Genomic DNA, 27,773 nt, shown 5'->3' with positions numbered 1-27,773 from the left:
TTGTCACGTTGGTCCAAAGTGAACGTAACATCATGTTCGCTATGAAGCGGTACATGTATAAATTTTCCTGTTTACCAAAATACGAACTCAAAATCTGTTACAATAGGTTTTCAAAAATGTACCATACTTACCTACCTTAACCATGCTAAAACGAATATTTAAGAGCTCTTATGCAACCCGAAGTCTAGTGAAACTTTATAACAAAGACTGTAAATTATTGAGCAATAAAATACAAAGGATATCTTTATTTTATACATTCATATATTTTACAGATTAGAACTTAAAAGTAGATATATTTCACGCGTTTTAATACTCTGTGCGTGATTCGTATTAAAATTAAAATATTGTAAAACACACGTCAGTCATAAATCCCTGCAGTCGATAGCTCATTCAGGTTGATACTTGATGGGCCATTAGGATGTGGGATGACACAACACAGATTAGAGATTTTCGCGAAGATAATGATGTTTGCGCTAACTATAGACTTGGCAGACTGTGAAAAGGCGGTCATAACAAGCAGACTTTGCATAGGTAAGAAAAAGCCCCAATCTTGGATTTGTCACGTCACATCTGATTATCCTGTTACAAGCTCACATCCAGTTACCAGTGCCTTTTTTTTTTCTTTCTCATTGGAATACAATCCTAGAGTGGTAGTAAGACTGACTTCCTAAAATTTGTTTTCAAAGTGGTTGTCCAACAAAATTGTGGTATTAAGATTGTTTCGACTCCATACCCTAAAACCTCGTGAATGTGCTAGAAATTGGACCATTGGAATGAATCATCGAGTGCAAGGAGCCAAAAACCAAAAGGATTCACGATTGTCATGCCAAATAGAATATGGTAGATATCAAAAACAATTAACCCAATTAAACAAGCAACATAAAGTGGGCTAAATATAACGCTAACAATGTATAATATGATCTTATTAATAAGATACTTTGGGCATGTAGTTATAAGGTGTTTTTGAAGCTTTCAAGACAAAAATTTGAGTATGGAACGCCATTTTAACATTCAATCCGTAATAATAGTATTATTTTATTTTAAAATCAGGTCAGTTGAGGGTAATTTGATGGGGGGGGGGGGGCAAAATAGAAACGTCTTTGCGTCACACTCGCAGGTTACCAAGTTTTTGTTGTTTGGACGCTACAAACATATATGGCGAGGCTATGGATTAGAAGAAACAGGCCGCTTTGATAGTACAAACCCATACGGGTCACCATCTTATCGGAATTCTAAGATCGTTCGAGTATTTAGCGTCTTCAGCATCTTTAGAATTATTATGATCTTTGAGATATTCGGATTTTTTGGACCGCTTTAAAAACTTGTACATTATTTTATAATATTTGGAAAAACTTAGAAAATGGAAAATTTTCGGATCTTTAAGATTTATAAGAAATCTTTTGAATATTTAAGGTCTTTACGATCTTTAGGATTTTTAGCATGATTTGAATATTCATCATAATTTTTTTTATTATTTTTAGGTCCTTTGCGATTTTTAGGATCGTGGGATTTTGAGTAAACTAAGATGTTTAGGTCTTCTAGAATTTTTAGGATCCTTAAGATTTTTTTTTGTATTTGGGTTCTTCGGGATTTCCATTACCGTTTTAGGATCATTCCTCTTATGTATGTAGATTTTTAGGATTGTTGGAATCTTTAGGACTTTTAGAAGCTTAGGGGTTTCTAGGATTTTTAAGTCTAGTCTACTAGGATTTATGAGTTCGGTTGTTGTCTACGGTATCTAATTTCGGTCTCTGGTTGATATTTCCAGCTTTGGTGTCTGTTTTAGGTTCCGTTTTTCGAGTTTGGTTTCTTCTTCATGGTTCTGGTTACGGTTTCTGGATCCTCTCTAGAATTGTTATGGTTCTGGTTTCAATCCCCCGCCGTTTCAAATACAGGTTCCTAATTTTGGATTGTGTTTTTCCGTTCATATTTTCGGTTTGAGTTCCAGCTTTCAATTAGAATTGGTAACTCCGCTTCCAGTTACAGTTTTTACTTCCGACTTCTAGATCCGAGTTTTAGTTATGGTTGGTTTTCCAACCTCGTCCTGTTTTTTAGTTCCAATTTGTGATTCCGGTTTATGTACCCGGATTCTTAGTCCTGATTTTGGTCTCTAGCGGAGATTTTTGGTTTCTGTCTATTGTGCGAGTTTCCAGTTCTTGTTTCTAGTAATTCTCGTTTGTAGTTCTGTTTCCCGTTCCTGATTCCGATCCCGATCTTCAATCCAGGTTGCCCGTTCTTAGCGGTTCTTGTCCTGGACAAGTTCCGGTTTTAATTTCAGGTTTCTCCTAACTTCATTTTGCGTTCCATTTCCAGTTTCTAGCTCTGAGTTTTAGTTCCAGATCTGCTTGTCTGGTGCAGTCTGCTGATTCCGGTTTTGTGATTCTGGATTCGGCGTTTCTGTTCAGGTTTCTGATTTTGGTCTCTGGCTTTAGATCCGACTTCTAGTTTGTTTTCTTATTCGGGTTTTAAATCCGAGTCTTCGTTCCGAACCTGTTTCTGGTTTTTTATTCAGGTTACCGCTTCATGTTTCTGGGTTCGGTTTCTGCTTCACGATTCTGGTTTTGATCTCCAGTTGCGATACTTAGCTTCGGTTTCTGGTTCTGCTCAAAGTCCATATTTTTCGTTCGGTCTGGTCTCTAGTACTTGTATCTAGCTTTGGTTTTTTGCTTTAAGTTCCTTGTTTTTGTTCGATATTCTGGTTTTCGGGTTTGGTTTCTTCTTCCAGGTTCCGGTTCCGAAATTGGGTCCGGTTTCTGAATCTTGATGCATCTTCCCAGTTTTGTTCTAGTTCGGGTTTCTTCTTTGTCTTTTCTTCCCAGTTCCAGTTTTCAGTTATAATTCATAACTCCGGTTCCAGGCAGAGTTTTTAGTTTCAACTTGTAGATCCAAGTTTTAGTTTCGGTTTTTGATTTTGGTTTCCCGACGCCCTTCTGTCTTCTAGTTACGGTTTAAGTACTCGGATTTTGGGTTCCTCTGATTTTGGTCTCTAGTGGCGATTTTTGGTTCTGGTCTATCGTTAGGGTTTCCAGATCCAGATCCTTTGTTCTCGTTTGTAGGTTAAATTTGTGGTCATGGTTCTGCCTTATTTCCTGTTCATGATTCAAACCTTTGATTACGATTTTTCGTTCCGGTTTCCGGTTTCTTTGTCTAGTTCTAGTATTGCTAGTTTGCTTTTTGGATAGGATTTGGTGTCTGATGGTTCTGGTTCCAGTTCAACTCCCGGTTTCTAGTTTCGGTTTAAAACATTGGTGCTTTTTCGGTTTCCATTTTAGTTACGGTTTCTAATTCTCGGTTCCAATTCCAACTTTCGCTTCATTGATCTAGTTTCAGTTTCGGTTTCTAGTTCCGGACTTTAGTTAGCATTTTTTATGTTGGTTTCTACATCCGGGTTTCCGATATCGCGTTGTGAGTGCAGTTTCTCGGATCTGGTTTTCATCTATTTATGGTTTCTCGATTAAATCCAGGTTTCTGGTTACGGTTCCCAAATCCGGTCAAGTTCAAGTAGTGTTCGACTTCTCGTCCCGATTTCATACTTCGGTTTGTGATTCTTATCCTCTGTTTCTGTTTCAGTTTCTAGTTGCGATATTGGTTCTCGTTCTTCGATTCCTTGTTTCGGTTTCACTTCCAGATTTAGATTTGGTTCCTAGTTCTAGGTCCAAGTTTCAGATCCAATTTCTGTTGCTAATTTCCAGGCTCGGTTCAGGTTTCTGATATCGATTTTTGGTTCGGGTTTCTTGACTAGGATTTATACTTTCCATTAATACCTACGGTTTCTGCTTCCGGTTCTGCCTCTGATTTCCAATATTGGGTTATAATTTTAGCTTTGAATTCTATCGTCTTTTTCCGTTTTTATTTTCGGTTTTAGTTCCATTTTAAGTTACAAGTTAACACTCAGGTTCTATTTTCCAGTTCTTAGTTTCAATTTCTAGCTCCGGTTTTACGCATCTGGTTCCAGTTTCAGATCCGTGTTTTAGTTCCAAATCTGTTTTTGCCTTCTTGTTGTTGATTTCTGTTTGTCATTCTTGTTTCTGGTTTCGGTTTCTCCTTCTGGATTTTAATTTTGATCTCTGGTTACGATGGCTGCTTGTTTCCGCTTTTGTAACGGGAGCCCCCGGTGCGGATTTAAATTTTTTGCGATTTTTCAGTTAGATATTAAAACCTATACAGGGTGGTTTCATTAGAATGTCGTTTATTCTGAAATTTCGATTATTTTTTAATTTTTCAGGTTAATGCATTCGTAATGAATGTATCGACCAAAATTTGGGCTACCCGATGCGTCGTAACCATTTAATGGCCCAAGAAAATTTATCAGCGCAGCGCCAGTCTGACGGCCGGTAACACAATCTTAATGTCCTTTACGTGACCAAAACGGATGAATAAGATTTATTTATCATAATGAGCTGTAGTTTTTAAACTGCCGTGGGTTTTCTATGCGCACGTGATTAGACTAGGGGCCGAATCCTATTGGCTAATGATTAAAGATGGCCGCGTCAAACCTATTAGCGCCAATTTGTAGGTGGTTTTTATGAAATAGAGGAAGTAGGGACGAGGTAGAGTCTGTTCTTTGGACATTCTGTGGTAAGCTGTCAAGCGGGAAGCCACGTTTTAAGTTCGCGAGATTTTTACCCTGGTAGTGGTTAAAGAGTAAAGTTCGTGGGATTACGTAAAATTTGTGTTGAAACCTAAGGATAGCTTTAGTGGAGAATAAATACGCAAATTAAAGGAAAACAGTAAGATAAATCGACAGACCGTCGAAATCGATGGGAAGTTCGCGCGTGGACACAAAGTAAATTCGTAAGATCTTAAATCAACGTTAGCCCGTGCGATCTTAAGAGACAATATTGCCCAAAACGAACAATCGCACAAAATCCAACGTGGGAATTTAAAGCAATTTCAATTTCTACAGTAAAAAATAATTTTGTACAATTCATACGTTACCTTTGTCATTCGCGCATTCCTTTTCGCAAACAAGCTCGGAGGTAACGTTAGCAATTTGGGGTTCCATTTCACGAATTCTAAATAGAGACTGATCCAGTTTTCCAAGGTTGGACGACTCAAGGGGTAGTTTTAGACGCCGTATAACTATGGTAAATGTATGTTTGTTTTGTAATTAAGTGTGGAGACAATAAATAATCAGGAGATAATCCTTACATAAGTGGAGCAATTTAAACTTATCAATAAACGTACACTGAAAGTTAAAATGGCGATCCATACTCTTTGTCGTGAAAACTTTTCGCTTACAACAAAGGTTTCTAATTCCTCGTCGTAAAAACCCCATCCCCCGATCTTCCTAAGTATGAAGGCCACGGCTGCTCTTGCAAAGGTAGAAACCTTGCGCACCTGCTACCCTGTTTAGCCTCACACATGCACCTAATCTGCAATCTATACACGGTCATCTGGCCGAAACCCAGCCGCGACACTTGATGGTAGTAAGGGAAATTTTTTAAATCGCTACTAAGATTATTGTCATTGGTGCGAATCTTCAAAAAGACTCCTCGCTTCTCCAGGCACTCCTCCATGAGCATTTCTTCCAAGACATCCTTATCGAGAGGTTGAACGTTCTCTGCAAATTACAAATTTACAAAAAACTCGGTATACAACTGCCTAGCTACCTTTCGACGCCAGCTTCTCGTTAATGCAACGAAAGTCCTCCTCCAGAAGAACCTGGGCGCCCTTCTTCGGATTAATCCAATAAGTGACCAGGATTAGATCAATCGCGTTCTTCGACGAGTTGAACGGCGAGGCAAGCGCACCTGGAAGAGTAATATTAGAGGATCTTAGATGAGGGAGTGTCACGTACCGACTGACGTGAGTCTCGGAATTCCGGTGAAGCTGTAGTTGGCGTCGCGCTTTGACCTCCAGTTTCCGTCGTCGCGCTCCTGCTTCTCTTTTTCCGATTCGAGATCCCAGAGTGTTTCGAGCGCGCTACGGGCCGATTTCTTCTCCTCCTCGATAATCCTGTGCACGTCTGCGCTCTCCCGGATGCGCTCCTCGTGCGATTTCAAATCGCGCTGCTCAAACCGCGACTTGCGCAGTTGATGTTCGCGGTTTTTAAAGTACGTGTCCTTCAAGATGTCGCTCGGTAGATCGTTTAGGTCGTGCAGGAGGCGCGTGTGCGCCTTTTCGATATTCTTGTAATCGTATATGCCGTAAGTTGCCGTTGACGTCGGGCTCGGGGTCGTCGCAAACTTGCTTCGGGGGTCTCTGTTGTTAGCGGCTGGAGCGACGAGTTTTTTGTTGATGTATGCGCTGGAAGCGTCCTCGTCTAGGTACGTGTTGTAGTCGCTTCCAAGATCGTCAATGGGAAACGTCGAAATCCTCGACTGCCAACTTTCGGGGGAGTCGTAATCTAAGTCAAATTTGGGCTGCTTCTGAAACGCAGAGAGCAGCGTTTACAAAATTCGAGTAAATTCCACCAACGTACCTGGTCAGAACTCTTCCTTCGCTTATTTTCAGCTCGGCTAAAATCGCGTATTAATCCCTGACCGTTATCCTTGTGCCTGAAGCTGGACCCGTCTTTATACTTGTTGGTCGCAGTACCGACCGGGCCCTGATCGTAATCGTCACCCTCCGCCGAATCCGGTAACTGAAACTGCACCTCTGGATGACGATCCAAGTATAACCTGATAACATCCATGGGCAGTTTTGAATTGTTGTACTCCAAACCGGCTCTGTCCTCTAAAAAGGCACAATTAACGGGGGTTTGGATATGTTTCGAATTCACCTGAACTGTACAACTCAATACCGGGCGGCTGATCGAACTGGTTGAGCGCGTACAGTTTCGTCGACATCGTCGAGTTGAAGCGTAATTTGCAAAGGTCGGCGTGACTCTGCTGGTGGATGGAGCTGCCTAGACAAAAGGTGGTAGTCTGCGGTTTCCTCAAGCGGACTATTACCTGGGATGAACTCGAACATACTCTGACGACCTTCGAAATTTTTACAATCGGCGATCCAATATACGAACGCGTCCAAGCCGTAGCTCTCCATGCCCAAGGTTAAACCGCCCATTTGCGATCCCACGCTGTCGAAAACCGGCGATTTGTAGAACGGCAGGCCCGTTTTACCGTTTAAAATGAAGGTCTGTAACAGTACGGAAGGAGAGTGTTACAGCCGTCGCCGTAAATAAAAGTTGTAATTAATTCGCCGTTTGCAACCGTTCTCGTCAAGATATTTCAATTGTCTTTGTCCGTAAGCTCTTGTCGATCAATTTGAATACGAGAGAATTTCAGTTCATTATTAGCAGGTTGGTAATTTAAAATATGCTTTAAAACTGTAACTGAATTTGGAAATAGTATCCGTAAGTGTAATTAGCGGTAGCTGATTAAATGAAATGCAGTAAGTCGTCAGGTGTCTCAAAAGAAGCGCTCTTATCTAATTTAAATGTTAAGAGCAATTACAGATTTTTAGGACGTCCGCGGCAGTACAATGAATTAAGGGAGGTTTCGTTTTTAGATGTACATGACCGAATACGCTATGTCGGCTGGAAAAACCGTCGATCCCTCCATGAAATAGCCGATTTTTTTGTAATATATACTTTCTGTGAATTTATTTTGCATTAAATCTACCGCACCGTATTTACTTTTTTGCGCAGAAATTTATACCACTACGTCCAATAGCAAAGTAAGCTTTTTGCTAGTGTTTGTTCCATTAATGAAAAGGGGGATATTGTTTCGCTTTCCTGCATTTGATTTCCCGTAGCTACCGCTAATTAATGTGTGCTTTCTTGCTTGCGTTCCAGTTAGGGCAATCGCTACCGTGTCCGTGTCTTGAAAACCGATACTCGAAACACGGCTGGAAATGAGTACCGGTACCAAAACCGGCAATGACCGGAAAACATCAGAACTTTACTGGGATCTCAAATTATAATTTGAAGCTAAAAACCTCGACGGGCACCTGAAACCATCACCGAAACTCGACACCGGGTTGAAATCTGGGACCCTGGGTTATCATTAAAAACCCGAACTCAAAACCAGAACCAGAAACCAAACATCGCAGCCACAGAAGCAGGCCAGGAACTAAAACCTGAAGTTGGAAACCGAAAACAAAACGCACAACTAACAAAACTATGCTGGAACCTAGGAGAATACTGTCATTGGAAACCGGAATTCTAAACCAGCTCGTCACACGCTGAGATCAAAATCAAGATCCAGAAACAGAAACCGTACCAAAAAATAACAAGTACAAATTGTGCACAACCCTTATGTAGGTAAAGCGCATTTAAACACCCTTACGAAATGTCTTCCATAAATAAGAAAGTTGGCACTGCACAAAACCAAATTGGGAAAACGGCGCTAGATTTGCTTTTATTCCAAGTGGCTATGTATCAAATTTCATTTAAATCCCTCCATAAATAAGAAAGTTGGCACTGCGCATGCGCAAAACGAAATTTTGAAACTGGCGTTAAATTTGGTTTTATTCCAAGTGGCTATGTATCAAATTTTATTTAAATGCCCAATGGTTACATTTCTTCCAAAACGTCCCAATCGCCCTTTGTAGGTACTTTCCTTTGACAATTCACTCATAAGATATAAGGAATTATAACCGATCACGACAAGGGATCGAGGAGGAAGACTATGGTAACCATAAATTAATTCCTTTCGTTGAGACCTTTCACTAGAGTACCATGAAGGATAAAACTAGTTCCACTCCCCCCCCCCTTTCCCCCTCCACCCCGTACATTGATGACAGAAAGAAGGGGAATAGTTTGTAGAAAACTGTGCATTTCGTTGAGACCTTTAATTAGAATACAATGAGAGATAAAATTATCCCCCCCCCAGGCCCGTCGCTCACCGACCTCGAAAAAGAGTCGCACGGGATAGTTATAGTTTGTACAAACCAATTCGTTTCGATGAGACCTTTCATTAGAATACCATGAAGGGTAGAACATGTGTTTACTCCCCCCCCCTAATTTTCTAAAGTTTAACTTGGCACCACTAAAGGCATGCGTATGCAAAATCTGATACCAATTGGTTGTCGTATGTAAAAGTTATGTACGTTTTACTTTCAAAAACAGCATCTCAGGAAATAATTCGTGGGGGGGGGGGCCTTTTAGACAGCAAATTTTGATGGCTGTCTGGCAGACCTTCAAGGTATAGGCTACCTACTGCTAAAAATTCCAGGACTCTTGGACCATTCTCCTAGAAGTAGTTCAAAACGGTAGAAATGGGTCCGGACGGACAGACGGACAGACTAAACGCAAACAATAGCACATTTTTTTAATTCTTAAACAATACGCTAAAAATCACAAACACCGTGAATAAGCAGCCGCCAGGATCAGGTTTGGGACAAGAACCAGAATCTTGAACTGGAAATCGGGACCAATATCGCTGCCAGAGACCAAAGTCAAAAACCGGAAGTAGAAACCAAACACCGGGAACAGGTGTGGAACTTTCCCCGGACCCAGAGACCGGAACTAGAAATTTGTGTTGTCAAACGAAGTCCAGAGACAAGAATCATCAAACTGAACAAGAAACCAGACAAGCGGGTTTGGAACCAGAACCCGGAGCTACAAACCGGAATTCGAACCGAAACTAGAAAATTTAACCGAAACAAGTAGCGCGATCTTTGAAATCAGAACCAAAACTAGAATCAAGAACAAGATTCATGATTCGAACCAGAAACCGAACTCAGGATCCGAGTCCGGATATACGAACAACAAACCGGAATCAGAACCCAGCACCAGAATCCAAAACTAGAAACCAGAAAGTTTTAACAGGAAACCTTGACTAGAAACCGAACCCCACAACGGAAATAGAAACTCGGCCGTCGAAAAAAGAGAAATTAGATCCAAGTCGAAACAAACAATGGAACTTTAAACCGAATCGGGACTTCAAACAGAAACCGAACCGGAAGGTCGTAGCCGTAACTGACCATAGAACTTCAAACCAAATCCATTCGAGAAACTGGAACCAAACATCGCGACCATCAAAAGCAGAAACCGGAAACTGTAGTAGTAGGTGTGGGGTCACTTGAGCCTGAGAAAATTTTTGGACCATGGCAAGATATGTTAGCAGTTCGGATTTTGAAAGTTCGCTCGGGGTAGGTATTTGGGCAGCTGGAGAAGATATAAAAATCAAAAATTCGAAAAATAAAAACACCACAACCAAAAATTGAAAAAAATTTAAAAATAAGCTGGAAATCCAAATCTTGAAAATTGTAAATAGGTACGCTGGAAATTGAAAAAATAAAAATGCAGCATAAAAAGCCCGAGAGTAAAATGGTTAAAACAAAAATCAAAAAAAGATACCAGAATAAGGCCAATAAATTAAAAGAAACTTTAAACATACAATAAACATACATCACAAACTAATTACAAAACATAAAATTAAAAAATCAAAAATTCAAAAAACAAAAAATTCAAAAACACGCTTATTACCTACCTGTGAATAATAGTAAGTAGGAAAATCGGAACCAGTTTGATATTTGATGAGAAAATCGGTTACATTATCTCCGTTGAAGTATCCCGGTGTCGGTATACTTAACGTTTGTGAACTCGGTACCGTAAAATTCCATATTTGTGTATAATTATTTCCGTCGATTGCCACCACGGTCGTGTTAAACATGGCGCACACAACGTCCAGGACGCCATCGCCGGTTATGTCCACCAGCACCCCTGGTGACAGCACCCCCTTGAAACGATCCTGGTAGATCGTTTTCGGAATCTAAACCGAATCAATTAGCGCCATCTGCAAACGTAAGGGGGAACTTAACTATACTTCCGGCTTTAAACTCGTCCAAAGAGACGACGGTCAGATTGCCGGGTACCGTCGGACTTCCGGTGCCGAACAGAACTGAGTAATTTCCGTTCGCTTGTTTGACGAGTTGTGGGGTGTAGTAAATTTCGATGGCCGTGGCTATCTTCTGTATCTGAGAGCCGGTTTTGCCCGAAATGAGGAGTAGGTGACCTAAACGAAACCGTCCCTTTTGCGAGGTGTGTGAAACTAGGATGTCGGGAATACGGTCGCCATCCTGGTCGGGAATGAAGTTCGCCCAATAAATGTCCATCACTAGTTTGACATCTTTGGTTTGGTCCAGGAATTCCCATATAATAGAACCATTTCGTGGGTCAAGCATGAAGAAAATCTAAAACGGGAACCCATTACTGATTCCGGGTTTTTGCAATAATAAGAAATTTTCGTGTTCAATTTTGGAAATAATAGATTTTGGGATTTTGAAATTTTAAGAATTGGAAATTATGGAAATTTGAGAATTTCAGACATTTGACATTTTGAAAATAACAACATTTTTGAAAATTGAAAATTTAACATTTTGGAATTTGGGATTTTTGAAAATTTTGGGTGTTTGAGATTTGGGATTTTTCAACTTTGGGAAATATGTGATTTATGGATCTTAGGAAATTCATTTTTTGCGCTTTGTAGATTACGAAATTTGATATTCTAGGGTTTTTGAAATTTTGGAGCATTGTAATGGGTTTTTGGAGACTTGATTTTGGGATTTTAAAATGTTAAAAATACGAGATTATGGGAAATTGAAAATCTGGAATTTTTTATTTTTTGTGAGTTTAAGATTTGGGTATTTTGGAATTTAAGAAATTTGAGATTTTTGACATTTTGCACGTTTAATTATTATGGAAATTTGAGATTTTGGTTTTTCTTTTGATAATTTGTGATTATGGGGATTTTAAAAGTTTGGAAATGTTCACAATTTGGAATCTTGAAATCGCAAAAACTTAAGATTTTGGGATATTAAACCAGAGAGAATTTAGGGATTTTGAAAATGTAGAAATGAGAATATGAAAATTTGAGATTTTCGAATTTTGACATTCTGGGAATTTTGGAAATTTTGGCCATTTGAGATTTTGGGGTTTTAAAAATTTAGGAATTTGAAATTATAAACATTTGATGATGGTTTGTAAATTGGAGATGCACGAAATAATATTTGTATTTTAGTCCTTGAAATTTTTAAAATTTTGTATTTTGAAATTTTAAATTTTTGAGAACTTCATATTTTGGGAATTTGAAATATTGGTACTTTTTAAATTTTACACATTTTTAATTTTGTGTTCTTGGAATTTGTAAACTTGGGATTTTTGTAATTGTGCAAAGCACAAATTTTTGAATTTTTAAAATTTCGGAGGTTGCGATTATGGATTTTAAAGACTTGGGTTGGGAATTTAAAGTCTGGGAATGTGGAATTTCGTGATATTCAGATTTTGGAATTAGGAATTTTTGAATTTAACATTTTTTAAATTTTGGAATTTTAAAGTTTATAGAGCGTTAAAAATATGGAAATTTGAGAATCTCAAAATATAAAAGTTGGAGATTTTGGGATTATGCAAATTTTTGGAGTAGGAATTTTGAAGTTTTTAAAACTTGAAAATTTGAGAGCGTGGACATTTGTTGTAAGTTTTAAAATTTGGAATTTTGGAATTGAAATTTTATGATTATAAAGATTTGAAATTTGATTTTTAAATTTATGAATGTTGAGATACTCGGACTATAGGATTTTGTAAATTGGGAGATTTTGGTATATAAATTCTTAGAATTTGTGTTTTGGAGTTTTTGAAATTTAGAAAATTTCAAATTCTGAAATTTTGAAATTTTTTTATTAATGAAACCCAAAAATATGGTGAAGAAAGTTAGTTAACTGAGAAAAATGATATCAACAATATTAATTATAGCTCAAGCTCTATTGCTATAGGTAGTATTGCTCTAAAAACAGCAAATGTAATTGAAAATTTTAGATTTTGGGTTTTTAAAATTTTGGGAATTTTGAAATTTTGGGAATTCTTACTTTGCAATTTTAGGAGTGTGTGATTTGGGGATTATGTTACTTCAAAATTTGAAATAATCACACAGTACACAGTGTATTGAAATGATGGAGGCGAAAAGTGACACTAAATAACAGAGCAAGCGGATTCATATTTAAAAAAAAAGTGTTGGTTAAATTAGGTATATCTCACAGTGGTGCCAAATAGGTATAATTAACGGGATTGAGAGATTTATCTGTAGCTGAAGTATCATACGGAAGCGGATATGCATCTCACGCCGTTGAGAGATATTACTTACCCCTCCCTTTCCAGTGATTAAACAATCACTAACATTGTCTGCGTTGATGTCGGTAGTACAGATAACTGTAAAAACAGACTGATTTACCCAAGTCCGCCATAAGGTGCTACCGTTTGTTCCATTTAACGCCAAAATTCCTCCGGAGCAAGGCGGAGTTACACCGAAAAACGTTGCGCAGTACAATTCCTGCGGTAGCGTATTATCTTCGCCTATTAACGCTTAAAGGTTAGTTAAGCTATAGTGACTGTATAAAAACAGTGTTGCCATACAGTCGTGTTCTTTTCTATGGGCGCCATATTTTAACCACGGATTGGTAGAAATTAACTTGGAAAAAGTGTTGTAACATGATAAATTTGGCCGATCTGGAGCACTCATGGCAACGCTGCCTTTATACTGTCACTGTAAATTAAACGAAATATCGGAGCAATTCGTACCGGTTCTAAAACCGAAGATAACATCGTCGACCTCGTCCTGATTGACGTCGAGAATCTGAACCGATGATTCGGACATGAAATTTGGAAACGTGGCGCTCCAGACGTCCGTCACCCGGAAGTCGCTACACGGTACTAGCTGTATCGAATCGCTACTAGTGTTCGAAACTATCCACAGCTTTAGTTTGTCCAAAGGTATCGGGAATAGTGAGACTAGTATGATTACTAATATAATAAGGCCTGAAACAATAATCGTCAAAAGAGTCTTGTTAATTGGAAAGAGCTATGTGCATTAAAGTAAATTGGTGTTTACGGCAAAATTTCAACGGCAGAACCGAAAGTGAGCATTAATTTCCGATTACGTGTCTACCTGCTTAAGGGATTAGTGTTTTGGTTTCACCATATTTATCTTTGGAGTGGTTCTTTCTTTCTCTTTGATGTCTTGGTGACCCCATAGAAACAATAAATGGATGATTTAGCAGTTTTATTTGGACCCGCTATTTATGAAGCTTGACCGCGGCGACCGTCATGAGATAGATGATGTTTCTACATTACCGGCTTGTGAAATTCTAACGACATTGGCAATGTGAACCTACTTTATTCTACCAACATTGACCTACTTCGAGATTTGTACTTGGAGACTTCGATATTTTATATACCTGACCCTACGCACTTTGTTTTTGTCGTTACCGAAGATTTGATTTTACCGATACCGATGTTGTTACTAAGATATTCATGTATCCTTCATATTAGCTGTGCTATTTTGTGTTGTGTTATTTGAGATGTTAGCTACCGATGCTTTGTAAATAAGTTTTTCAAGGGGGGGGGGGGGTTATACATTCATTTTATCTCTCATTATATTCTAATTAAAGGTCTCAACGGAAGAAACCGTTTTCTATCAACTACTGCCCATCTTTCTGTCTTCTTCTCACAGGAGGGGGGGGGGGGAGTGGAACTACTTTTATCCTTCATGGTACTCTAATCAACGTCTCAACGAAAGGAATTAGTTTCTACCAACCATAGCCCTCCTCCTCGACCTCTTATTGTGATCAGGTATATTCCCTTATACCCCAACAAAGAATTGTCGGAAGAGAGCAGGGACCCGGACTCAAATGAAATATCGGTTTCAGTTCTGTTTATATTTAAGCGAAAATATTTATAACGGCTCCGGTCCGGTTTCGGTTCTAAAAAAAATAACGGTTCGGTTCAGCGTATTTTTTTGGTTCATAACGATTCTTTTCGGTTCTATTCGTTTAGAAACATGACATGACATTCAAAAAATTCATTATAACAACGTGATTTGTTAATTAATAGGTGTGAAAAAGAAGTAAAAAGTCATGAGTACCAAAACGTGACATATCGTCAGTGTAGCTAATTTACAAACATAATGGGAATAAAGTAGGAAGAGGGGAATATGTAGTTAAACTTCATTTAATAATAAAAATCAGAAAAAATACCCCAAGAATAAATTATGTATGGCGTATAGGTTTTTATTTTTGGTTTCTAAAACCTCGCCCCTTCTTTTGTTATTTACATTTACAGTAGTGATTAAATTACCGCCACCGCTACCCGTACTGCCTTCAATTTCGACATCTTATTTTAAAATTATTTAAATTTATAATCCACCGATGCCAATCATAGAGTAATATTTTTTCAATTTTCAGGACGTGTTTGCCGGCGCGGTGTTAAGCTTCCAATAACCTGTTAAGAACCGTAAAAAACCGAAAGGAACCGAAAACAATAATAAGAGTTCCGGTTCTCAATAAGTTTCCATTTCTGAAGGAATAACGGTTTCGGTTCGGATTTCGGTCCTGAAAAAAATACCGGTTTCGGTTCTTTTTCGGTCCGGTCCGGGTCCCTGGAGGAGAGTACTCACAAAGGGCGATTGCGACGTCTGCAAGAAATATATCCATTGGTGATGTCAAAACAAAAGCTATTTCGGTTAAAAAAAATGCGCTTTATCTGCACAGAAATTGTGCACAATTTATACTTGTTTAATAATCCATATAATCTAGTTGTAAAAGGTTTGCGATACTAGGCGCATTAAAACTGACACAAAATCGCTCGCAGAGCTTCAGGAACTTCACTTCAGAATTAGATGACCAAACAAAACTGGCTTGATGAATAAAATGACAAATGTTCGGTGGCTGTTCGGGCGGTAGGAACTTCTAAGAGAATCTTAGACATCTACACACTTTATTTCGATACAGACAAACTTGGTTTTTGAGAAGTGTTGAATTGAAAAGTTAAACTATTTAGTTTTATATTTCTAAATTTGCATTTTTCTCTAAAAGATAATTGCAATGACCTCGGCAATGGCTCTATTAAAAGTAGTCGGAAAGTCAAGTCAGGAATTTACCTGACAACTAGTTTAGTCTGTTACAGATTTGCAGAATGTACCCTGTTGAGCTCAAAAGTTTGCGACCCGAAGTGCAAAGTTAAATTTTGTTATTTTCGTCGATTCCCTGATTTAACGTTCGATTACATACCTATTGGCATTTGTGTTATATTATGGTATTGGTATACGGTGCTCAATTTTAACTCTGAACATTCAACTCTCCTGTGTTCAATTCCTTAAGATATGTACTTATGCAACCAATCTTATCTATTTTCATCATGTTTCTCAAACGTTATTACCTATCTAAATTATTGATTAAATTAGGGTTATTAATTATATTCTTATAATCAAACGTACCAAAGAAGAAAACCTGGAAATGTTACAGATGTATTTCAATAATCACAGCATTTATTTGCTGCTGAATATCCCGATAAGAAATTTAATTGGCATAATTTCATATCGATTTGTTTAATTGTTAATGAACATTGTCATTTCTCTTTAATAGTCAACTACGAACTGGTTTATTAACGCGCTCCTAGCGAGTTTATAATTTTGTGATGTCTGTCCGTCCGTTAGCACGATCACTCATAAACGAATGGACCGATTAGGATGAAATTTTGTAGGTGGATTCTTTATCAAATTTGTAGATCGGAGTTCGTGAATTGGCAATGTAGCCCAAAAAATAAGGAAAGCCCTTTTGACATCTCCGTGAGTTATGAACAGAATTGCATGAAATTCAATATGCGTATAGCTTTAGCCATATAAAACGCAATTCCAAAAATTGAGCCTAATCGATCAACATTCACAGTGCCCTTTTCGCATCTCGACCATTTACCAACCGGATTGCAAACTTTCTTATTTATGAAGGTATTTAAATGAAATTTGATACATAGCCACTTGGAATAAAAGAAAATTTAACACCAGTTTCAAAATTTGGTTTTGCGCATGCGCAGTGCCAACTTTCTTACGTATGGAGGCGTTCAAATGAAATTTGATACATAGCCACTTGGAATAAAAGTAAATCTAGCGCCATTTTCCAATTTTTTTATATTTTAAGTATACGGTAAATTAAAAAAAATTTTTTTTTTTTTTAAATGTTTTTAAACAATTTTATTTGCAATATGTTAATATGTTGTAACCTTATTTTTTAAATCCATAAGCAAATGAATAAAATTTCTGTAACTGAGGAACCACTTTAGACACAGTTTCGCAGTCGCACAGTCACCAGTCGAATGTGCTAAACAAATCGGCCGAACACGTATCAAAAATCCAAGTAAGTTTCTTCATTGCTATCAAATTTGTGTAATGTGGATTGCATACCTGCCAGGTCAATCCAATGACTTGTATATTATTTTTTTTTTATTAAGCCTAGGAGATTAGTATGTTTAGACTTTCACTATGTAATATGTTCCATTGACGGTACGATTCGGATGCAATTCAGTATTTCAGTTGTATACATATAAAACTATTGAAAAGGTTATGACTGTACCGTGACTGATATTTATAGTGGAAATGAACACTTTGTAAGGTCTCGGTGCTGAGATCTGAAGTTGTTTTGTAAAATTCTCTTAAGAGGTTACTGTTGCACATAGCTCTATACCACGCTCATGCAAAATTCATACCTACGAGAACACTTAAAGCGATGAACGCGTAACAGCATATTTTACAAATTGACTTGCAGTGCGGTCGATTCTTAATCCGAGCCCCCAAATCTGATCTGCCCGTTTTGCGTCGCGGCGCCATTAGGGGTTTTTTAACGCTCATATCCTCGAACTGAAACGAAACCGATCAGATTTTGTTTATGACACCTACTTGAGAAATCGTACTTTGTAGCCGCTTTTACCATCACGAATAAAAACCTCATCCTCCACATCACTAAGATCGTCTTCATCTAAAGAAACACTCTCTCGAACCTCACCACGCAAATTCATACCTGGATACGTCGCCATAACCGAAGTTGAGAAGCACAAATCGTGACCAGCACTCACCTAAGATTATTTCAATTTAAAAAAATAGAAAGCTATTTATTTACTTTGCACTGAAAAGCATATGGTGTAAACTGAGCACCGCACATGCTCAGAAATATTGATTTTTCATAGACGCAAAGAGAGGAAAAAGATAAGATTTATTAATTAGGCGTACGATATAAAAAGCGTCTTATTTACAATTAACTTAAATTATCCCCCTCATTAGGTCATACTCTCGATTAATGTCGCGCGCATGGTCGAAGCAATAGCACTCGGATTAGCGTCGTTGAGACGAAATATCGACTCGATCACCGTCAGCTCGGTCGAAGTGGTATCCATGCCGGTGAAGGCGCACCAGTCGTTTACTACCATGCCAGCAGCGACTGCTGTACTGCCACGATTGACGGTCCCTGCCTAGAAAGTGTTTTAGTAATTAAATTTTGACAAATCTACGAAGGTGTACCAGGACCATAATGTAGATTCAATTTTGTACCCCCGTAGGGAATAAACCAAAATTTAAACAAAAAGGGCCCCAGCACACTTAGATCCATAAAGTATTCTGATTCTCATAAAAGCTAAAAAACAAAGAAGGCTCTGAAAACGGCCTAAAATGCTCATGTCTTCGCACACAAAAAATCTATATTTGGTCAATCGTACCGCTAAAGGAAGCTGTAGAAGAGTGGACAGCTCCTGCTGGTCACTTAGAGACGTGTTCGGATGTACTAATGCCCCTCGATTACTTAAAACGCTGTAAGAGCCCACGAGAACGTTGTTGGCGATAGTCTGCCGGAAAACCTCCACTTGTAGTGTGTCCGCGATGATTTCCTCGGTTTCCTGAAAATTCCACATTAAACACATCACGACACAAAGGTCGTCAGTACCCGGTCAATGTCCGGATGTACAAGCGCTACGTAATCATTACATGCGATAACGTTGCCTAAGGCGGACAGACGTTCCTCGATCCTTTGCAGTTTGACTTTATCAGGTAGCGAATTGCGAAGATGCTGCAGTTCTGTGTCGAACGTGCTGCTCGGTACGAGCAGTCCGTGTTTGTTACCGACACTCATTCGGCCGATTATCCGACAGCCCGCCAACGAGGCGTGTATTACCGGTATGGTTTCGGCCAGTTCGCCCTGGAAGACGCTAAAAATCGACGGCAATTAAACTCGGACGTTTCCGAGACGTTCCGCTTACCTGTAGAAATTTTCAGATCCGCCGATGCCTACCAGGCAGTACGAATTCGTTAGCTTGGAAAAGACGCCTATTTCATTATTATTTTCGAATTGTACACGAAAAGCCATCGCAATTAATGCTTCGTTTTAACACGAAATGTTGCACAATTATACGTATATCACGTTTTTGAAAAATAACAGACCTAACCTAAAATTATGAAACTTCAAGCGTGTTACCAACGTAAAGACGCGCTTACACGATACGGGACGCTTAACACGCATTTACACAAAGAAAATCATACAAAATTGAATACGTATAGGCGAGTAGCGAATATTAAAGTCACTAAATATAGAAAGTACCGCAATCCATTGGGCTCGTGTGTTAGAGAGAGAACGCATGATTTTTTCCCAAAAATGGCGGAAGTTACCAGATTCTAGTAACTTTAATGTTAGGGATTGTTCCACCTGTTTGGAGATATCTGTATATATTTTTCAATGAATAAAGAATACCAGGAAGGAGCATTACTCAGGTTGTATACAAGAGAGAGTGTGACGGAAGTCGGCCATTTGCAAAAGCCACTTATGACTCATTATTGTTGTGGTTTTTGCAGTGACATAAAATAATGGTTAGTTGTTGTGCTTGTGGTTGCTCCAAAACGGAAAAAAATAAAAGTTTGGGAATTACATTTCATGTCTAAGTATTGATACCAATATTATTTTTATATAGTACATGTAAATTTACAAATTTTTTATCGCAATGTAGTTTGAGGTTAGTTAAACAAAAGTCATAGGCGGAGTAGACACATGGGGGTTTAGATTGTTTTCGTGTAAAATTCTTTATAATTGTATCCTTCTACAACTGTAAGGTAGGTACGCCACTGGAACAGGAAACTACTGTCCGCCATTTGCAAAAGCCATCGCGGTCGCACGTATATGGTTGATATTCTCCTTCCTGGTATGACAGTACTATGAAGTTAGGTTATAAAAAATTATAGCTATTCAGATTTTATTTGTCGATTTTTTAAGTTGGCAGCAAATTTTGCCCAAAAATGGCGGATGATTGCGGTACTTTCTATATCTAGTGACTTTAGCGAATATTGCACTCCAGCGCCTCCACACAACGACTCTGACATTTCGTGAGGTGAAACAAATCTTTGATCGCATTGTTTACCATGCACGTTAAATAAAAATTCGGCCTTAATGAGTGGTTTATAGCAGTCCGTACGGTTTAAGAGATTAGAGTATATAGTTTTTCACGTTTGATTGGCATCTGATTTACTCGTAGAAATTAAGGCTGGGTCAGTTGCGTGTTACATTACAGTGTAGTTACAGCCAGCTGTCTTGCAGGAATTTTAAAATTCAGGCTTCTTTTCTTGTTGCATTATTGTTTAATTATATTAAATTTCGTTTCTAAATAGAGACTTACGTAAATATTATATGAAACAGTAAAAATAATCAAACGTGTAAATTAGTTCGTAAACACGATTTCTGACAAGAATTGTCTCCAGAAACACAATTTTTAATATATTCTTTGGTGGGTGAAAAGTGGAAAATATCAGGAAACCATCTAGACAACAAGTCGGGAACAAGGGGCCGTTTTACAAGTCATTTAACGCGGGGATCCCTTTTAATAGCTTGATCATAACCTCAAATTGGATTATTGCACACACAAAAAAATTACAAAAAAACGGCCGTTCTGGAGACGAAAGTATGTAAAACAATAGCAAAACAGATGTGTATTTACACTCTTCTCACTTTCTTTATCCAATTTTCTCTTCTTTGCAACTCATATGGTCTGTTGGGAAAGCTGTATAATTTTACAGAAGAGTCCGTATTTATGTACGAATTACTGCATCCAACAACACAACAAGAAACTCTGGACGAACGAAAAGTCTTTTTCGAAGTCATAATTGTTGTTTTATTTGGAGTAAGCTTGTAAATATTAATACAGTAATAAACGGTCGATGAACTTGTTTCACCACATCTTATGTTAAATTCGCCACCAGACGGCCCCACGTCCCAAAAAGAGGCGCTTTCTTTCGGCTACTTCGCAATCATGATTTCAAGATCGTGATTCGTAGGATCACGATTTACGAAAGAACGCGCCAAATATTGACTAACTAACTAGTTCGTTTGGTTATCCGTTTGAGGTAAGGACGTATATTTTGTTCCTTGTTTTGAGGAGTGAGCAGAGCTATTGTGATCATAAATACGCTTGAATTGGTTCAAAGTTGAACATTGATGATTATTGAAGCACAGCGAATATGGCATGTTTGTCACTCCGTGGACTAAATCAACGTGTTGTGTTTTCCATTTAATGGACTAAAGTATATACTTTTTATCCCGGAAGGAAAAACACATCGACGAGGGACAAGAAGTTGAGATGCGCCAACCTTAACAACGTCCTGTGTATATGATTGTCGATACGAAGCACCCTATACATCATGTTAGTTACACAAGCTGCCAACCGAAATCTGGTGGGATTACAGAAAAGGGAAAGAGAGCGAAGATGAGACGGATGGAATTCTTGGAAGAGCACATGTGTTTACCATTTCAAACACCTGCAGTCCAGTTTTTTTCCTAGAAATGAGGGAAATGCAGGGAATGGGCGATTTTCGGGTGGTTTTTAGGGGTATTAGCATATCAAATTACCGAGTGGCTTGGGTTGGTCAATAAATATGATTTAACATGTGTGTGTTCATGGTCTTTGTCTTGTAACCGGCTAAAGTGTAAAGTACTGCTTGTCTTGAAATATTTTGTTATACCTTAATCATTACTGCGTGTGTTTTTGTTTTTTATGTCAGGTGAGGTACCTATTTGCTTTATTCAATTAATCTATAAATGTGTGTAACTTGAATGCAGATTGTAACCCGTTATACTTATGTACTTACTGTATTCAATCACTTGTACCTTTAATGTGTAACCTTTGTTAGTATTGGCAATCATGTTTCATTGTGGGTAGGGCTGTATCTGTGCTGTACATACTTGCATGTGTACATATTTAATTTGTGTATTGTGCTTTTTAGTCGCTCTCGATTATTTCATTGCATTTCATTATATTTGCTTATTTGGGACTGTGAGTAATCAAGAGGGAAGTGTGCTTGTTTAGAGGGGATCGAGTTATTCAATTTTATACGGGCCTTGGTGAACCTAACACCGAGCCTAACACTAACATTTTCACTCGTTCCGAACCCAACAACTTTTAGCCCATGTCTACAGGCACCCCACGGGGCCTCGGTAATCGTCCCGCCCGGCGAAGTATATTTAACACCTCTTAGTTTTATCTGATTATGTGTTGTAATAGCTGGGGAATGGCTCGATTCCATTTTGGTTACTCATAGCGTGTTTGTAGTATTTACCCCGGTTTCGAGAGGGCTCAAAAGTGCTGTACATTAGATGTTAGCCGTTAGAGTTACCTTCTAGCCGCAATTAAAGAAAATTTCATAACATTGTAATGATCTTAGCCTCCTACGCTAACGCCAACTTCAAGTCACACCGGAAGATATGACCATATTCTGTAGTAGCGGGAATGCCAAACTAACATGGCTGCCTATTTGAATATTCTCGCTTACGTTTCCCGCGAAAATCTATCACTCGGGGGCCACTCCGAGTGCACTAAGATCGTGATCGTCATGTAGGACACCTACGTTGTGTAATAACTGCGGGTTCTCAGCAGGCACTGAGGGCGTTTTATGGGTAAGGAACACCAAAAGCAATAGCTGATTAAGTTTATATTGAAACTAATACCAATACGATTACAGAGTGACCCGCATAATGGTTTAAGCGGCGCCCCTGCAGAGGGTCTTAAGTGGTTCTATACTACTCCGGCATTTACCTTACGAATTAAGAAAACTGCAGGAAAACCTAATTCGGAGTAGTCCTATAATGAACAACATCCAATGTACCAGCACTTATGAGCCCTCTTGAAACCGGGGTAACTACTACAAACACGCTATGAGTAACCAAAATGGAATCGAGCCATTCCCCAGGTATTACAACACATACATCAGACACTAAGAGATGTCAAATATACCTCGCCGGGCGGGAGGATTACCCAGGCCCAGTGGGGTGCCTGTAGACGTGGGCTAAAGTTGTTGGGTTTCGGAACGAGTGAAAATGTTAGTGTTAGGTTCACCAAGGCCGTATAATCTTGAATAACTCGATCCCCTCTAGACAAGCACACTTCCCTCTTGATTACTCACAATCCCAAATAACCAAATATAATGAAATGCAATGACATAATCGAGAGTGACTAAAAAGCACAATACACAAATTAAATATGTACACATGCAAGTATGTACAGCACAGATACAGCCCTACCGACAATGAAACATGATTGCCAATACCAACAAAGGTTACACATTAAAGGTACAAGTGATTGAATGCAGTAAGTACATAAGTAAAGGGTTACAATCTACATTCAAGTTACACACATTTATAGATTAATTGAAAAAAGCAAATACCTCACCTGATATAACAAAGCAAAAGCACACAGTAATGATTATGGTATAAAAATATTTCAAGACAAGCCGTACTTTACACTTCAGCCGGTTACAAGAAAAAACCATGAACACACATGTTAAATCCTATTTATTTGACCAACCCAAGCCACGCGGTAATTGGATCTGCTAATACCCCTAAAAACCACCCAAAAATCGCCCATTCCCTGCATTTCGCGCATTTCTAGGAAAAAACTGGACTGCAGGTGTTTGAAATGGTAAACATATGTGGTCTTCCAAGAAATTCCATCCGTCTCATCATCGCTCTCTTTCCCTTTTCTGTAATCCCACCAGATTTCGGTTGGCAGCTTGTGTAACTAACATGATGTATAGGGTGCTTCGTATCGACAATAATATTTATAGGGCATCGATTCCCGAAGTTAGTCGATATGCTCCGTGATGTGCATGTCAGAGGTGGGTACCTATTTCGAATGAATTTCTTTGAAATACGTATTTAAAATAGAAAATGCCATTTTATATTTTGTATTTTAAATACTGTAGATAAAATCATTTTCTATTTTAAATAAATCAGTATAACTATTTTCTATTTAAAATAACGTAGTATAGATTCGATTCAAAGTTTTTCTGGTTTACCTGCAAATGTGATCTGTGGAAAGAAACTAAAAATGGGTAAAGAAGTGCATCAAAACGCTTCCTTGCACAAAACGTGCTTGGCTTGCTTGTGCTGTTGTCGCTTGCTTGTTTACGTGATTTCTGTGGTTTACGCACGCGTTTTTTAACGGTATATAAAAAAATTTAGAAATTTCCTTCAAATTCAAGTATTATACGTTTACTTTGACTATATTTCTTAGTTAATTAGTGATTTGATTGCCTTGAGGCCTTATTAAAAGTGAAGGATAAATTAAATGAAGTTTGTCAAAGTTAAAATTTGCCAAAATTCAAAGAATCAGAATTTGAATTTCTTATGGAGTACGTAGAAGTCCTTAGACCATTTGCATAATCAGATAAGCTTCAAGGTTCTGAATCCACCTTCTATGGTGAACTAATTCCCACGTTACTACGTATTAAAAAAATTTTAAAATCATTACAGTTACGACAGTTCAAATATAAGCTTATCACTGTGTTATCAGATAGTTTAGAAAGCAGATTTAAAGAATATTTAACATTTTCCTCAAGCGTTAATCATGCCATATTAGCTACAATGACTCATCCCCTTTTTAAATTACGTTGGGCACCGAGTGAATATAAAACTCAATTCAAAGACTTGTTACTAAATGAATTAAGAGTAATAACTACAGCTGAGAATGAAGACGGCAAAAATAAAGAAATGAACGTGCTTGATGACAAATATTTTTTGTTCGACGATTCTTCTACAGATAGCCCTGGCTCTTCAGATTTAAATAATGGGTTACAGCTTGAAGCCCTTCAATATCTTCAGAGTCCACTTACAAATTTGTCAATGTTGGATCAATTTCTTAACATCAAAAAGTTATTTATAAAATACAACACACCACTTCCGTCATCGGCTCCTGTTGAAAGGCTGTTTTCATACGCAGAGGGATGATCATGCGACCAAAACGTCGATGCATGAATGATGATACATTTGAAAAACTTTTAATAATTAAAGCTAATGTAAATTTTATTGCAAATAAATAAATTGTAAAACCATTTTGTATTCGAAATGTTATTTCAAATACCTATTTTCTATTTTGTATTTTAAATAAATGTACAAAAACCATTTTGCATTTTACATTTTAAATACAATATCTGAATACATTTTGCATTTTCCATTTTAAATACTTATTTAAATGCATTTTACCCATTCTGGTGCATGTGATGTGACCGGCTGCCATGACGTCATGATCGTATACGATAGGGATAAGTTCAAGTTTAGCTGCATTCCCGAATCGTGGACAAACTTTATGCGCTAACCAATCACAGACAAGAATTGGACTGTCATTTGTCAGTTTTGTATTTTGTTTTGTTTTTGCATTACGGATACTGTTATTAATAACCAGAAAATCCTCTAACAATTCCATGTTTTATTTCACAGAAAATATGTGAATGTTAGGTTAGGGCACTGAATAACCCATACTCTAAGGAATAACCCCTAGCAAAACAGCTGCAAGATCCGTCCTGTAGCTGCTACTGCGCATGACTTTCACGCAACGAGTGGTCTAGACATATCGGAATGCGATGCGTCCGTTACAATCTTTAGTAAACAAGTGCCAAAGGAAGTGAAGACTATTTGAGTGGTTGCATTCGACACCGAAATAAACAGGGCAATCGAAAGGATATGGATATCTCAATTGACAAAAAGAGCGAGGTGTTTTAAAATAAGAAAACAAAACAGCACATTGATATTGCTTTTTTTCAATTTTCGTTTCGGTTTGACGAATATTGAATTTGTTATGGGTAGATTAATGTACGTAGTATTGGGAAAAGATATAGGATTTAATTTAGGCAGGAAGTGTGTAATTGAAACATTGTTTGTGAAAATAAACGCAATTAAATGTTGTTTGTAAATCTTGTTTCTGTGGCGTTCAGAAGTCATTTTAAGTGACCTATAGGGGCCGACAGTTTTATTTATTTTAATGGGGGCCCGAAAGTATTGCGTAACATTTTAGCATTTGTATTTTTGTCTGGGCGACCATGGTTTAAACAGTAATATATGATTAGAAAACGAACTAAATAGATTGATTAGAGGAATAAAACATTTTATTGAATAAAATATTTACAAAAGTAAGTTAGACACATAGACCTTCCTCTCATATAAAACCACCACACACTACAGAATTAACATTTAATTTAACGAGAAATTTGTTCCTTGTAAATACGGTTTGTGTGTTAAAAGGTGTTGTTTCAGACATAATCTATTACGTGTCTCATAATCGCAATGAGCACATTTCAAAATTTTAGAATTGGTATGTTTTAAAAGGTGTCGTTTAAGGTTGTATTTCTTATGCGTTTTGTAATCACAATAAGCACATTTAAAATCTTTAGAATTAGTATGTTTTAAAAGATGTTGTTTAAAGTAGTACTTGTTAAGTGTCTCGTAATCACAATGAGCACATTTTAAAACTGTAAAATCGATATGTTTTAAAAGGTGCCTTTTAAAGTAGCATTTGTTATTTGTCTCGTAATCACAATTAGCACATCTCAAATGTTTAGAGTTGATATGTTTTAAAAGGTGTTGTTTAAAATATTGGTTACTATATGTTCCATAATCACAATGCGGACATTTAAAAACTTTAGAGTCGGTATGTTTCAAAAGGTGGCGTTTAAAGTAGTATTTGTTAATTGTCTCAAAATCACAATGAGCACATTTAAAAACATTAGAATCAGTATGTTTTAAGACGTGTTTTTTAAAGTAGTATTTGTTATTTATCTCATAATCACAATTAGCACATTTAAATTCTGTAGAATTGATATGTTTTAAAAGATGTTCTTTAAGATATTGTTTATTATATGTTCCATAATCACAATGTATACATTTAAAATTTTTAGAATTGATATGCTTTAGAAGGTGTAGTTTAAAGTTGTATTGGTTATTTGTCTTGTAATCACAATTAGCACATTTAAAATCTTGAGAATTGGTATGTTTCAAAAGGTGTTGTTTAAAATAGTACTTGTTATTTGTCTCGTAAACACAATTAGAACATTTGAATTCTTTAAAATCGATATGTTTTAATAGGTGTCGTTTATGACCTTGCTTATTATTTGCTCGATAATCACAATGAGCACATTTAAAGTCACATTCATAAACTTTGGAAATTTCAGTTTTAATATCTTGTTGTTGTACTTCTTCGTTATCGAGAATGGTAATTTCTTCATCTTTTATTGTAACTGATGCTTCGTTGCTTAGTAAAATGTTTCCTTTAAGATCGGAATGGATTTCTTCTTCTTGTTTTGGTTCGATTTTAATCAGTGGTAGGGCATCATCTCCCTCCATATGTAGATATGATTGATGATGGTAGCGAGGATGGTAGCCAGCAGAAACGTTATCAAGAAATGTGTTACAATTTTTGTTTGTCAATCAATACACATTTCTTACCAGTCGAGGGCTCACACCACTGACCACACTGAATTTATAATAAAATTATCAAAAATTACGGCTCCAAGTGCAGACATAAAACACTCTGGCAGTAGCTCAAGTACCGGTAAACGTATAGGTTAAAGTAAAGGCCGATTCAGAGTTCCGTAAAGGTAAGTTCATAGCTCTCCGTTCATACGTTTCCGTTTGTCCGTTAGCCAATCAGAAGACAGCAAATTTTTAAACGTACGTCGTCCGTTTACGACGGAAAAGTTGGTTGAAGTTGAACATTTACGTTTCCGTTGGTCCGTTTTTAACAAGAGTGAGGTTATGTTTGGTATGTT

At 37.6% G+C, this 27,773-nt stretch overlaps 2 protein-coding genes across 2 annotated transcripts; both read right to left on the bottom strand.

Annotated features, from left to right (window-relative positions):
• Nucleotides 1-230: 230 nt before the first annotated feature.
• Nucleotides 231-17,880, bottom strand: LOC116180407. The gene is made up of 13 exons (XM_031500378.1): nucleotides 17,830-17,880; nucleotides 17,624-17,785; nucleotides 17,420-17,570; nucleotides 13,463-13,699; nucleotides 13,029-13,237; nucleotides 10,711-11,082; nucleotides 10,380-10,661; nucleotides 6,897-7,080; nucleotides 6,725-6,850; nucleotides 6,425-6,678; nucleotides 5,801-6,371; nucleotides 5,613-5,753; nucleotides 231-5,563 (listed from the first exon to the last, which is right to left on the bottom strand). Exons 1-13 carry the CDS (start codon nucleotides 17,869-17,871, stop codon nucleotides 5,253-5,255), a joined length of 3,042 nt encoding a protein of 1,013 aa, XP_031356238.1. The 5' UTR covers nucleotides 17,872-17,880; the 3' UTR covers nucleotides 231-5,252.
• A 23-nt stretch (nucleotides 17,881-17,903) lies between these two features.
• On the bottom strand, nucleotides 17,904-19,163 carry LOC116180408 (eukaryotic translation initiation factor 6). Its single transcript, XM_031500379.1, has 4 exons — nucleotides 18,959-19,163; nucleotides 18,646-18,907; nucleotides 18,422-18,598; nucleotides 17,904-18,178 (listed from the first exon to the last, which is right to left on the bottom strand). Exons 1-4 carry the CDS (start codon nucleotides 19,063-19,065, stop codon nucleotides 17,987-17,989), a joined length of 738 nt encoding a protein of 245 aa, XP_031356239.1. The 5' UTR covers nucleotides 19,066-19,163; the 3' UTR covers nucleotides 17,904-17,986.
• Nucleotides 19,164-27,773: the final 8,610 nt, after the last annotated feature.

Source organism: Photinus pyralis, unplaced genomic scaffold (assembly GCF_008802855.1).
Source record: "Photinus pyralis isolate 1611_PpyrPB1 unplaced genomic scaffold, Ppyr1.3 Ppyr1.4_LG9, whole genome shotgun sequence".
NCBI classification, from domain to species: Eukaryota; Metazoa; Arthropoda; class Insecta; order Coleoptera; family Lampyridae; genus Photinus; species Photinus pyralis.
This window is presented reverse-complemented; position numbering and strand designations above follow the sequence as displayed.

What these genes read in the sequence shown, in the direction of transcription:
- LOC116180407 (XM_031500378.1), bottom strand. Translation starts at nt 17,871, where the DNA reads ATGTGCGGTGCTCAGTTTACACCATATGCTTTTCAGTGCAAA. An exon ending in ATGGTAAAAGCGGCTACAAA is followed by an intron (nt 17,571 to 17,623) that starts GTACGATTTCTC and finishes GTTTCGTTTCAG; the next exon opens with TTCGAGGATATGAGCGTTAA. An exon ending in CGAGAAGCTGGCGTCGAAAG is followed by an intron (nt 5,564 to 5,612) that starts GTAGCTAGGCAG and finishes TGTAATTTGCAG; the next exon opens with AGAACGTTCAACCTCTCGAT.
- LOC116180408 (XM_031500379.1), bottom strand. Translation starts at nt 19,065, where the DNA reads ATGGCTTTTCGTGTACAATTCGAAAATAATAATGAAATAGGCGTCTTT. An exon ending in GGATCTGAAAATTTCTACAG is followed by an intron (nt 18,908 to 18,958) that starts GTAAGCGGAACG and finishes GTCGATTTTTAG; the next exon opens with CGTCTTCCAGGGCGAACTGG. An exon ending in TTCTACAGCTTCCTTTAGCG is followed by an intron (nt 18,179 to 18,421) that starts GTACGATTGACC and finishes AACACTTTCTAG; the next exon opens with GCAGGGACCGTCAATCGTGG.